We start from the raw sequence: 13,478 nt of genomic DNA on the forward strand, positions 1-13,478 counted from the left end.
TTCACTATGATCAGGTAGGATTCATACCAGGAATGCAAGGATGGTTCAATATTGGGAAAACCATCCACATAATTGACCATATTAATAAGCAAACCGACAAAAATCACATGATTATCTCAATAGATGCAGAAAAAGCCTTTGATAAAATACAACACTCATTCTTATTGAAAACACTAGAAAGTATAGGAATAGAAGGGCCTTTCCTAAAAATAATAAACAGTATATATCTAAAACCATCAGCAAACATCATCTGCAATGGGGATAAACTAGAAGCCATCCCAATAAGATCAGGAGTGAAACAAGGATGCCCATTATCACCTCTATTATTTAACATTGTACTAGAAACACTAGCAGTAGCAATTAGAGAAGAAAAAGAAATTGAAGGTATTAGAATTGGCAATGAGGAGACCAAGCTATCACTCTTTGCAGATGATATGATGGTTTACTTAAGGAATCCTAGAGAATCAACCAAAAAGTTACTCGAAATAATCAACAACTTTAGCAAAGTTGCAGGATACAAAATAAACCCGCACAAGTCATCATATCTCTAACCCATTTCAGCAACAAGAATTAGAAAGAGAAATTCACCCTAGACAAAATAAAATACTTAGGAATCTATCTGCCGAGATAAACACAGGAACTATACAAACACAACTACAAAACACTTTCCACACAATTAAAACTAGATCTAAACCAATTGGAAAAACATTGATTGCTCATGGGTGGAACGAGCTAACATAATAAAAATGACAATCCTACCCAAATTAATCTACTTATTTAGTGCCATACCCATTGAACTACCAAAAAATTTCTTTACTGAATTAGAAAAAAACATAACAAAGTTCATTTGGAAGAACAAAAGATCAAGGATATCCAGGGAAATCATGAAAAAAATGCAAAGGAAGGAGAACTTACAGTCCCAGATCTCAAATACTATAAAGCAGTGGTTATCAAAACAATTTGGTACTGGCTAAGAGACAGAAAAGAGGATCAGTGGAATAGACTTGGGGTAAATGACCTCAGCAAGACAGTCTATGATAAACCCCAAAATCCCAGTTTTAGGGACCAAAACCCACTTTTTGATAAAAACTGCTGGGAAAATTGGAAGATAGTATGGGAGAGATTAGGTTTGGATCAACATCTCACACCCTACACCAAGATAAACTCAGAATGGGTGAATTACCTGAATATAAAGAAGGAAACTATAAGCAAATCAGGCGAACACAGAATAGTATACTTGTCAGATCTTTGGGAAAGGAAAGACTTTAAAATCAAGCAAGAGCTAGAAAAAACCACAAAATGTAAAATCAATAATTTTGATTACATCAAATTAAAAAGTTTTTGTACAAACAAAACAAATGCATCCAAAATTAGAAGGGAAGCAACAAATTGGGAAACAATCGTCATTACAAAAACCTCTGACAAAGGCCTAATTACTCAAATTTATAAAGAGCTAAATTAATTGTACAAAAACTCAAGCCATTCTCCAATTGAAAAATGGGCAAGGGACATGAATAGGCAATTTTCAGTTAAAGAAATCAAAACTATTAATAAGCACATGAAAAAGTGTTCTAAATCTCTTAAAATCAGAGAGATGCAAATCAAAACAACTCTGAGGTATCACCTCACACCTACCAGATTGGCTAACATGACAACAAAGGAAAGTAATGAATGCTGGAGGAGATGTGACAAAGTTGGGACATTAATTCGTTGCTGGAGTTGTGGACTGATCCAACCATTCTGGAGGGCAATTTGGAACTATGCCTAAAGGGTGTTAAAAGACTGTCCTTTGACCCAGCCATAGCACTGCTGGGTTTGTACCCCAAAGAGATAATAAGGAAAAAGACTTGTACAAGAATATTCATAGCTGCGCTCTTTGTGGTGGCCAAAAATTGGAAAATGAGGGGATGCCCTTCAATTGGGGAATGGCTGAACAAATTGTGGTATATGTTGGTGATGGAATACTATTGTGCTCAAAGGAATAATAAAGTGGAGGAATTCCATGGGAACTGGAACAACCTCCAGGAATTGATGCAAAGTGAGAGGAGCAGAACCAGGAAAACATTGTACACAGAGGCAGATACACTGTGGTACAATCGAATGTAACGGACTTCTCCACTCACTAATGGAGATGCATTGCAACCCATGCAATGCAATGACCCTGAACAACTCGAAGGAACATATGAGATAAACCACTATCCACCATCCAGAGGAAACACTGTGGGAGTAAAAACACCGAAGAAAAACAACTGCTTGAATACATGGGTCGAAAGGATATAGTTGGGGATGTAGACTCTAAATGAATATCCTAGTGTAAACAACAACATGGAAATGGGTTCTGATCAAGGACACAAGTAATACTCAATGAAATTACACGTTGGCTGTGGGAAGAGTGGGTGGAGGGGAGGGAGGGAAATAATGTGATTATTGTAACCAAGGAATAATGTTCTAAATTGACTAAATAAACTTACTCAAATGGGGGGAAAAAAAGTACATTCAGATACACTGTCAGCTCACCTTGAGTTTCTAAGAGATTCTGTACCACTTCCTCTAATCCAACCAGGTATATAAATTCATTGTTGGCTGCACTGGGTAGAAAATTCATCTCCGGAGCAGGTGGTTTAGGAGGGGGAATCTCTAAGAGTGTCTTTTCCAGCTGTTTGCGTAGGGCAAGCTTTGCAGCAGCTTGCCGGCTGGCTGGTGAATCATTGGCATTCACTATGGATGGAACTCCAGTGGTAGTTGCATTACCCTGAGCAGATGTGACTGTTGTACCCTTAATTGAAGTTGGTGAGGCCTTAAAAACAAAACAAAATTAAAGGAGAAAAGCACAAACTTGGTCAGTCTTATTCATTAAACAGAAAGTTGGGGGGTTTAGGGGGCGGGGTGGGTCCTGTCTGAAATGTCAAATTAAAGAGTCTAAAGTGGAGAGGAATAATTTTTCCAAGCCAAGTTCCTTCCTTCCAAGCATCTGAAAACCTGTGCTTTTGAAATTTACTAATGTCTGCCTGTTCTAGAGTTCAATGAGGTGCTTACTTATATTGCTTTCTGATTTCAGCTTTTTTATTTAGAAATCAGGTTTGGCTTTTTGTGTTTATATAAAAAGTACCACAGGGTGGAAGAAAAGAAAATGGATTTCAAGTTACCTTGGCAAGACTAAGCTACTGAAAAAGATAAAACCATCCAACCATAGTCATTCAAAACCTAATTTCAACATGAAGATAACTAAGGGTTCATACTTCTTGACAGTTTATTCCTTAATAAAAGCTCAAATTATTCTTATTTGTTTTAAGTAGAGGAGTGACATTTAGCATAGGAAAGACCTCTTTCAATATCATGGTATAAATAATATAAAAGATTTGAAGCCCTACTGGGAATCTTCCTGCTAATATTTTGTTGGTAATATGCAGAAAAGTTAAGGATTTATATAGGTTTATTTTGGATTCTACAACTTTGCTAAAATTGTGTTATCTGAGTCAACATTAAAGGGCAGCACAGGTGAACTGGGAGGAGATGGAAACAATTTACTGTAACTAGAGTCTAGTATAACCACTAGCTCTCAAATGAGGAACTAAATCCACTAATTTGGATTTATTTATGGACTCATCCCCCTATTGGGGTTCCATCCTAGTTATAGCTCTTTACCTTGATTTCCTTAAAGCAAGCAGTATTTTTTTTTTTGTAAATATGGCTGAGAACTCACCTGTGGGATATTCACCAGCAGACTAGTGTTGGGGACATTGGTAACACGAATGAGACCCTGCTGTATAATTCTCTGTCCCTGAATCTGCACACTAGGCACAGATGCCCTTGGTGCCAGAAGTAGAGGAGGTGGCCCCGTGCTGGAATGCTGTCTGATGTTATGGATTTGCTGGGGAGAGACAGAGATTGGCTGATGTAATGGTTCCATGAAACAAAGAAATGATGCAATGGAGATGATAGAAGATAAGGACAAAAAAGCAAAAGTATTACTATTATCATAGTCAATAGAATTAATTTGCTATTAACTACAATTACAGGACTCAAGACTCAAGAAAAGTTCTTTAATGCATCGATGACTGATTAAGTTCAAGTCATAATGGGAAACCTATGTTAGCTCAATGCCATATATCCATTTAGGATCTCTAACTAGCAATATCATCTGTGAGAATTTCCTTATACTGAAAAATGTTGATATGACTGTTAGCTGGAAAGCTATTTTGAACTTCTTGGTGCTTTGGTTCTTGATCAAAAACAAAAACAAAAAAACAACCAAGATTACTGTTTTCCTGCCATTAACAGATTTTAATGAGAAGTATTGTATTCAGTTCTGGTTTCACTTTTTAAAATGGATATTAACCAAATGAAGTATTTTCACAGGTATGTGAGAAGTCTGAGATCATGCCAAATGAGCTTGGACTTAAGGAATTAGAGATGCTTAATCTAGAGAAAATATTTAAAAGGCACATTATTTCTCCCTTCAAATATTTGAAGAGATGGCATAACTACTAAAGAATCACTTTACAGATCTAGAAAAATTAATAAGAAAATTCATCTTGGGGAACAAAAGGTCAAGATTATTAAAAGGGAATCGTGAAGGAATGGGGTCTAGCAGTATCAAATCTCAAACTATATGACAAAGGAGAAATCGCCAAAACAATTCAATACAGGATAAGAAATAAGAGTGGTTGATCATTAAAATAGATTAGTTACATAATATATAGAAACAAATGAGCACAGTATTCTAGTTGTTTGAAAAACCCAAAGATCCCAGCTATGGAGAGAACAACTCACAATTTAACAAAAACTGCTAAAAAAAAAAGCCTGGAAAGTAATCCGACAGAAACTAGGCATACATTTAACATCTCATACTGTAAACCAAGAAAAGCTGAAAATGAGCATGTGATTTAGAAATAAAGGGTGATATTTGTGGATAGGGTAAGAGCTCGTGATCAAACGAGATAGATGGGATCACAGGAGGTAAAATAGATAACTTTGACCACATTAAATTTTAAAAAGGCACAAAGTAAATCAATAGAGCCAAAATTAGGGGAAAAAAGCAAGAAACTAGCAAATTTTTTAAATAAAGTTCTCTTTTCTAATTTATAGGTAACTATGGCAAGAACCCATTCCCAAAAGGATAAATGATGAAAGGATAAAAAACAAGCAGTTTTCAGAGGAAGAAATCAAAGCTATCAAGAGTCATATTTTAAAAATGCTCTCTACATCACTAATAATACTACCTCATACCCATCAGATTGGCTACTGTGATAGAAAAGAAAAATGACAAATGCTGCAGGGAAGATGGTAAAATAGGTATGCTAATACACTATTGGTGAACTCTTGAACTAGTTCAATTATTTTGGAGAACAATTTACAACTAAGTCTACAGTACACATACCCTTTTAACCCATGTGCATAAAAATATTTATAGCAGCTTTTTTTTGCTGTGGCAAAGAATTGGAAATTTAGGGAATGTCCATCAACTGGGGAATATCTGAACAAGCTATGGTAGATGATTGTGATTAAAAACTATTCTGTTGGGGGGCAGCTGGGTGGCTTGAGAGCCAGGCCTAGAGATGGAAGGTCCTAGGTTCAAATCTAGTCTCAGATACTTCCTAGTTGTGTGACCCTGGGCAAGTCACTCAATCCCCATTGCCTAGCCCTTACCACCCACTCTTCTGCCTTAGAACCAATACACAGTATTTTATTCCAAGACAGAGGGTATGGGTTTAAAAACAATAAAAACACCTATTCTGTTCTAAGAAATGATGAAAATTGATGTAAAACGAAGTGAGTAGAGCTAGAGAACAATGTACAGCAGAAATGGCAGATTTATAAAGATAATTTTGAAAGACTTAGCAACTTTGATCAATGCAATGATCCCTGACAATTCCAAAGGATTTAAAAATCCTATTCACCTCCAGAGAGAGAGAAATGGACAAGAGTAAAAAAATGAAGGATTTTCTTTATCTTTCTTGCTTTCCCCCCTCTATAACATAGCTAATGTGGAAATATATTTTGATTTCATAAGTAATATGAGTATTGTATTTCATGCCCATTCAATTTATTGGAAATGGGGTGCGGGAGAGGGAGAGAAATCTGTAAATGAAAAGAAAAATTAAAAATATTCTTAAAAAAAAAAAGGAGCCAACTGATCCTAAGTAGGCCTCAACCCAAACATTCAGAATAATTTCATTTTTTCTTTTTGTAACATGACACTTTATTAAAAATGATGATATAAACTTAAAAATTAAAAATATTTCCCCATGTTTACAGGATTCAACTTTTTTTTTACCCTCTTCCCTCCCCACTCCTGGAACCAATAAGCCCTTCCACTGGGTTATATGAAAGCTATCACTTATACCTATTTCCATACTATTCATTTTTGCAATAAAGGAATCTTTTAAAACCAAAACCCAATCCATATTCACATTCAGTTATGATTACTATGGATTGTCCTCTATCTTATTTTCCATTTTAGATCCTGTTCTGTTCCCTTTCACTCTGTTCCTCCTCACCAGTGTTTTGCTTTTTATCACCTCCAACTTCCCCCTCCCTCCAATTACCTCCCCCTTCCCTTGTCTTATTCTCCCCTTCTATTTCTCTGTAGGGTAAGATATAATTTTACACCTCAATGAGTATATTTGTTTTTTCCCCTCTGAGCCAGTTACGATGAGAGCAAAGTTTAAACAATGTCCAACACCACCCTTAACCTCCCCTTCTCCTTAATGATTTTTTATATCTTCTTTATATGATTTATCCCATTCTATCTCTTCCTTCCCTTTTAACTCAGTGTAATCCTCTTTTCCACCCCTTGATTTTTTAACATGATATGCATACATATCATTTCACATCACATTTACATACACATATCATCATAATCAGCTTACTTCCCCATCCTTTTTCTACTAAGAGTAATTTTTGAGAATTACAAATATCCTCTTTACATGTAGAAATATAAACATTTTGACCTAAATGAATCCCTTAAGTTTTATCTTATTTACGTTTTTAGACTTCACTTGGGTCTTGTGTTTGGACTTCAAATTTTTTTGTTTAGCTCTAGTTTATTCCTCAGGAATGCTTAGAAATCTTCTATCTAAATGAATGTCCATTTTTTTCCTCTGAGAAAATATATTCAATTTTGTTGGATAGGTGATTCTGGGTTATACATTGTAAACCTCAAAATTTCTCAGACTTATGAATGTTAGGGGTTTCCCCCACTGGGGAATCTTCTACTTAAAAAAATTCCCTAGCAGATGGTGAGAACTCTACTTGAGTGTGGGGGCTCCTAGCTATGGGAGTGTCCCTGCTCCACCCTACTTAAGACTGCTTTAGGACAGAAAACTGTTTGCTAAACAATGAAAGTACTTTGATCCATGCTTATGGAAGGGACAGGAAGTTCTGTGAGTCATGACTGTTTTAGAATTGATACAATGGGATACTAAGTACCTATAAAGGTGGGACAACTTGTAAACTACTTAAACCTAAAAGTGTGATAACTTATTCAGAGGTTTTTTCTTAATGAAATTTGTCCACACAGTAGCATTTTTTCCTGACTTACTAAAGAGATTAAAACTACTCAGCTGAGAATTCAAAATGGGCAGTCCTTTAGAAACATCTACAGTGATTGGTAGATGTAAGGACTCAGGGGAGGTGACAGAGGAAATTTTGCCCTTAAAAATAAGAGCTTGGATCTCTTTGAAGATCTGGATTTCTGACTCTCATTCTGGAGGAGAGTTTCTTGAGGAGCTCCTCTGAGGGGCTCTGTCCCTCTGCGGTAGGAGCTCTGGAGGCTCTTGAGAGAGGCCCTTTGAAACAATCTCTGGCTGGAAGACTCTTTGAGGAAGGACGCTGGCCTGGTGTCACTAGTATCCTTGTTTAGTCAGACCTTGTGGTGAGTGTTAAAAAACTGACTGATTTCTCTTTTAAGACTCAGGTCTAGGCCATATTGGCTTGAGGCCCTTCATACTTATTCCTTTCTTACTCTCTCTCTCTCTTTCTTTGATTACTCATTGTATTGTTAATTAAAATCTCTATAAAACCCAATTGACTTGGGTATTTGAATAATTGGAAATATTTCCCTGGCAACCACCTTATATTTGATTAAAAAACCCAAGACACTGTAGTGAAACATATTTCTGTGGTCAAATTAACTCACCCTCTCTTATAGCTATCACAATTCATATCTTCCACTATTTTAATCACTACAGTTTAAGACCTCAACCATTTAAAATCTCATAACACCCAGATTTTTCTCCTTCCTGCATATTATATTCCATGCCTTCTGATCCTTTAATGTAGAAGCTGCTATGTACTGTATGATCCTGATTATAGCTCTATGGTATCTGAATTGTTTCCTTTTGGATGCTTGCAGTATTTTCTCCTTGACTTGGTGGCTCTTGAATTTAGCTATTACATTCCTGGAAGTTGTAATTTGGGGATTTCTTTCTGGAGGTGATCTGTGAATTCTTTCATTTTCAATTTTATTTTGTTGTTTGAGGGTATATGGGCAGTTTTCCTTGATAATTTCTTGTATTAGGATGTCCAATCTTTTTTCTTGATCATGGCTTTCAGATAGTCCAGTAATTCTCAAATTATCTCTCCTGGATCTATTTTCTAGATCAGTAGTTTTTCCAAAATTTTTTCCTGTTTATTCCCCACCACCCCCATTCCTTTGATTCTGCTTTAGTGTTTCTTGATTTCTCAAAAAATCATTAGTTTCTAGTTGTTAATTCTGATATTTAAGGCCCAATTTCCCTGTCAGTTTTTGGTTCTTCTTTTTCAATTGGTCCACTTCTTCTTGCATTACTTTCATTTCTCTTCCCCACTTTCCTCCTGCCTCCCTTAAATGGTTTCTGAAATCTTTTTAAAGATCTTCCAGAATTTGCGTTCAATCCAAATTTTTTCTTTTGGACTTTGAGTGTGTTTGCTTTGCCTTTACTATCCCCTTCTGTGTCTGACCTTGCTCTTTGTCACCATAAAAATTCATTAGAATTTAGTGCTTTTTTTTTTGGTCTGCTCATTTTTCCTACCTACTTAAAGTTAGGCTCTGTTTTCTGGGAGGATAAGGTACCCTCTTAAAATTTAGACCTTCCTTGATGCTATTCCTGCTTATTTTCTGGGTTTCTCCAAAATAATTTAAAAAGAAACTCATGGGATACAAATGAAACTTAAATAATTTTAAAATAATGTTTTAAAAGCATTGCTTGCTTAAAATGTAAAAATAAAATGGGCTCCAAAAAAATTTAAATGAGCTGATAGCATTTGGAAGACAGATTCTCCCTCTTCTGCCTGACACTGGGAACAGGAGAGAGGATTGATACAATACTAGAACTAATGGAAAATTTATATTTAACTGATATAAATCAAATGTCAAGATAAGAAAATGAAAAGGACTTAAAAAAGTCTCAATTTCTAACTCTGGGGGGGAGGGGGAGACAAAAATCATGTAACCACAGGGAAAAAATTAAATAAAAAATAATAAAGAATTGTGTGCAAGGGGAAAAAAAATCTCACTTTCTGATAGGCATTTGTTGACTGCTTGTAACACATCAGACACTGAGCTACTGCTGGAGATAAAAAGACAAAAATAAAAGCCATTGCTTTGAGGAAACATACTTTTACCGAAAAGCTCTTACATGCCATTGAGAATTATAGCAAATATAGGAGCTATAGCAGATAAAGGTGCTAATGATTTAGAGTATTAAATTATTTGTAAAACTTTACAGAGAAGGATGATGGAAGATTGTGATTAGTGTTATCTCATAAAAGAGAGGCAGGATAAGATAAAATTAATTTAAAGAAGCCTGACAGGAGTCATTTTCGAAGAAGAAAATTGAAGATGATCTATTAAGAAAAACAGAAAGGATATAAAAATATTTTTATAACAACTTTTTTTTTTATCATGAAGAAGAGTGAAGTTACCACATTTGAACTCTAATGACCATTGCAGATACATAGAAAAGTTAGAAATGTCCTTAATGAGAAGAAAGAAAATAAAGACAACTTGAACACACAGAATAAATAGAAGTTGAACATTGTGGGAATGTGATAACATTGAGGAATTAATTCACAAGGTATGTGAAGGGAGGAAAGATGCCAAAGATTTTTTTTGGGGGGGTGGGGGGGATCTTACTAATAAAAAAAAAAGGCAATAGAAGAAATCTTCTCATAACTACTGAAAAAATGGTTACTTTCTCACCTATACAAATTTATTTGAGAATAACCCACAAAAGCATTGAGGCCATCCTCAATGAGGTTGTTTGTAGGGAACAAGGAAGCTTTTGTAAAAAACATTGCAGTGTAGATTTCCATATTTACCATTATACAAGTGAATGAAAGATGGAGAAACTATGAAATCTTTATTATTCTTACTGTTATTTGATTATTAAAAATCACATGTTTAGTGGAGTATAACATCACCTTTAGGCTATCTCCCTATAAGCTGTGTCTTCCATTTATAAAAAGATTACCAAGAGTCCAAACTGAAGCATGTAATCTTTCATTTTATTTTTCCTGCCTTTTTTCCACTGAGAACATGGCTAATGTGGAAAGCTATGTTGTATGACTTTATATATATAATGAATACTATAGTTCTTGTTTTCTTAATAAGAATGGGGGAGAATCATTTAGAACTGAAAATTAAAATTAAAAAAATTCAAAGATTATCAAGATTTTTTGCATGCCCCAATTAATTGAGCTCTTCCCTCTTTGATTTGTTGATATATGCAAGCAGGGCTATAAATTTCCCCAAGTACTGCTTTGGCTGCATCCTATAGATTTTGATATGTTGATTGCTCATTGTCATTCTCTTCAATGAAATCAGTAATTGTTTCTTTGATTTTATCTTTGACCCACTAATTTTGTTTGCAATGTTTTAATGCCCTAGTACATGGTCAACTTTTGTATATGTGACATGTGCTGCTGAAAACAGATATCGATTAGCTCCAAGTTTTCTAACATTTCATTTATTTCCCTTACTTCTTATTTTTTCAGTCTATTTATCTAGTTTTCTTAATGGAAGATTGAGGTACCCCACTAGTATAGGGAAGATTGAGGTCCCCTACTAGTGGGTTTACTCTATTTCCCCCTTAAGCTCCTTTAGAAATCAGAATGCCATACCATTTGATGCATATACATTGAGTACTGAGATGTCTTCATTATTTATACTGCCTTTCAAGGAGATAGAATTACCCTCTTTATCTCTTTTAATCAGATCCATTTTTGCTTTAGTTTTGTCTGAGATCATAATTGCTACTCCTGCCTTATTTGTCTCAGTTGCAGCCAGGTAAATTCTGCTCCACTCTCTTACCGTTACCCTGTATATGTCTAACTAACTCAATTGTGTTTCCTGTAGACAACATATGGTAGGATTCTGATTTTTAATCCATTATGCTATCCATTTCCTTTTTAAGGGTAAGTTCATCTCATTCACATTCAGTTATGATTACTGTGTTTATTGCCCTCCATTTTGACTTCCTCCTTTGATTCTGCCTTTTCTCCCCTCCAACTTTTGGCTTTTAGTTAGTCTCCCCCTTTTCCCCTTCCTAATGTTACTCTCCTTCTCACCTCCTCCCTTCTTATTATTCCTCTCTTACTATATAGTGCCTTTTAAACATCCCTCCAACCTCTCCCCTCCCTTGTATTGCTCCCCTCCCAAGTAGACTGTTTATTACCCTTCTACTGCTCCACGAGGCATGATACAATTCTCTGCCCCAATGGATCTAACTGTTCTTTCCTCTCTGAGCCAATTCCAATGAGCATAATATTTAAGTATTACCTGTTGCCAAGCTCTTCCTCCCTTCCATTTTATTGGTCTTCCCCCCCCCCCCTTTCCCCTGTGTGCTTTTTTATGAAATATATATATTTATCCCATTATATCTCTTTTTCCATTTCTCTTCTCTTTTTCACCTTTAGTTTTATATATATACATATACATATATATATATATTTTTTTTTTTTGTGGACATATCATCCTATACAGTTTGTCACTGTACCCTCTAAGTATACTTCTTCTAGCTACTCTGATGATAACAATCTTTAAGAGTTACCAATATGATTTTTTCATATAGGAACACAAATCACTTGAACTTATTGGGTTCCTTATTTTTTCTTTTCCTTTCTTTTTTTAAACCCTTACCTCCCATCTTGGAGTCAATACTGTGTATTGGCTCCAAGGCAGAAGAGTGATAAGGGCTAGGCAATGGGGGTCAAGTGACTTGCCCAGGATCACACAACTGGGAAGTGTCTGGGGCCAGATTTGAACCTAGGACCTCCTGTCTCTAGGCCTAGCTCTCAATCCACTGAGTTACCCAGCTGCCCCTTCTTTTCCTTTCTTAATTACCTTTTGGTGATTCTCTTGAGTTCTGTATTTGGGTATCAAAATTTTCATTTAAATCAGGTCTTTTCTTCAGGAATGCTTGGGAATCTTCTATTTTATTAAATGACCATACCCTTCCCTATAAGAATATAGTCAATTTTGCTGGGTAGTTGATTCTTGGTTGTAGATCCAGTTCCCTTGCTTTCTGGAATATCACATTCCATGCCTTCTGGTCCTTCAGTGTGGATACAGCCAGGTCCTGTATAATTCTGACTATGGCTCCATGATATCTGAATTGTTTCTTTTTAGCAGCCTGTTGTATCTTTTCCTTGGCCTGGAAGTTCTTGAACCTGGCTATAACATTACTGAGTGTTGTCGATTGGAATTTAATGCAGGAGGTGATCTGTGGATTCTTCCAATCTCTACTTTACCCTCTTGTTCAAGAATATCACTGCAATTTTCTTGGATAATTTCCGGTAAAATGATGTTCAGGCTTTTTCTTTGGTCATGATTTTCAGGTAGGCCAATAATTCGCAAATTCTCTCTCCTGGTATTATCAATAAGATGATTAATATTTTCCTTAATTTTTCATTCTTTTGATTTTGTTTTAGAGATTCTTGTTGCCTTGTGAAGTCGTTTGCTTCTAATTATTCAATTCTAATTTTTAAAGACTGAATTACATCCCTGACTTTTTTTAATTTGAAAATTTTTAATTTAGAATATCTTCCCTCCTCCCCCAGCTATCCAATGAGCAATTCCACTGAGTTTTACTTGTGTCATTGATCAAGACCTATTTCTATATTGTTAATATTTGCATTTTGGTGACTGCTTAGAGTCTACATCCCCAATCATATCCTCATCGACCAATGTGATCAAGTAGTTGTTTTTCTTCTGTGTTCTTCCGATAGTTCTTCCTCTGGATGTGAACAGTAGAACCAGGAAAACACTATACACAGTAACAGCAATATTATGAAGGGATCAAATGTAATAGACTTAATTATTATTGGCAATACAATGATCCAGGTCAATTCTGAGGGACTTATGAAAAAGAATGGCATTCAACTCCAAAGAAAGAATTGTTGGAGTGTAGGAATGCAGATGAAAGCATATGTTTATTTGGGTATATGTTTGAGGGTTTGGGTTTTATAAGATTATCCATTTGCAAAAATGAATAATA

At 35.5% G+C, this 13,478-nt stretch overlaps 1 protein-coding gene across 5 annotated transcripts in view; it reads right to left on the bottom strand.

The window, feature by feature from the left end:
• The window catches only part of GATAD2A (GATA zinc finger domain containing 2A), a 220,143-nt gene that overhangs the window by 17,703 nt on the left and 188,962 nt on the right, over positions 1 to 13,478 (bottom strand). For all 5 annotated transcript variants that reach the window (XM_016432182.2, XM_007489203.3, XM_056822370.1 and 2 more), the window contains exons 8-9: positions 3,704 to 3,871; positions 2,518 to 2,797 (exon numbers count right to left, since the gene is read on the bottom strand). In XM_016432182.2, coding sequence (XP_016287668.1) covers positions 2,518 to 2,797; positions 3,704 to 3,871 — 448 coding nt within the window. The remainder of the gene's footprint in view (positions 1 to 2,517; positions 2,798 to 3,703; positions 3,872 to 13,478) is intronic.

This window comes from Monodelphis domestica, chromosome 3 (assembly GCF_027887165.1).
Source record: "Monodelphis domestica isolate mMonDom1 chromosome 3, mMonDom1.pri, whole genome shotgun sequence".
Classification (NCBI taxonomy): Eukaryota; Metazoa; Chordata; class Mammalia; order Didelphimorphia; family Didelphidae; genus Monodelphis; species Monodelphis domestica.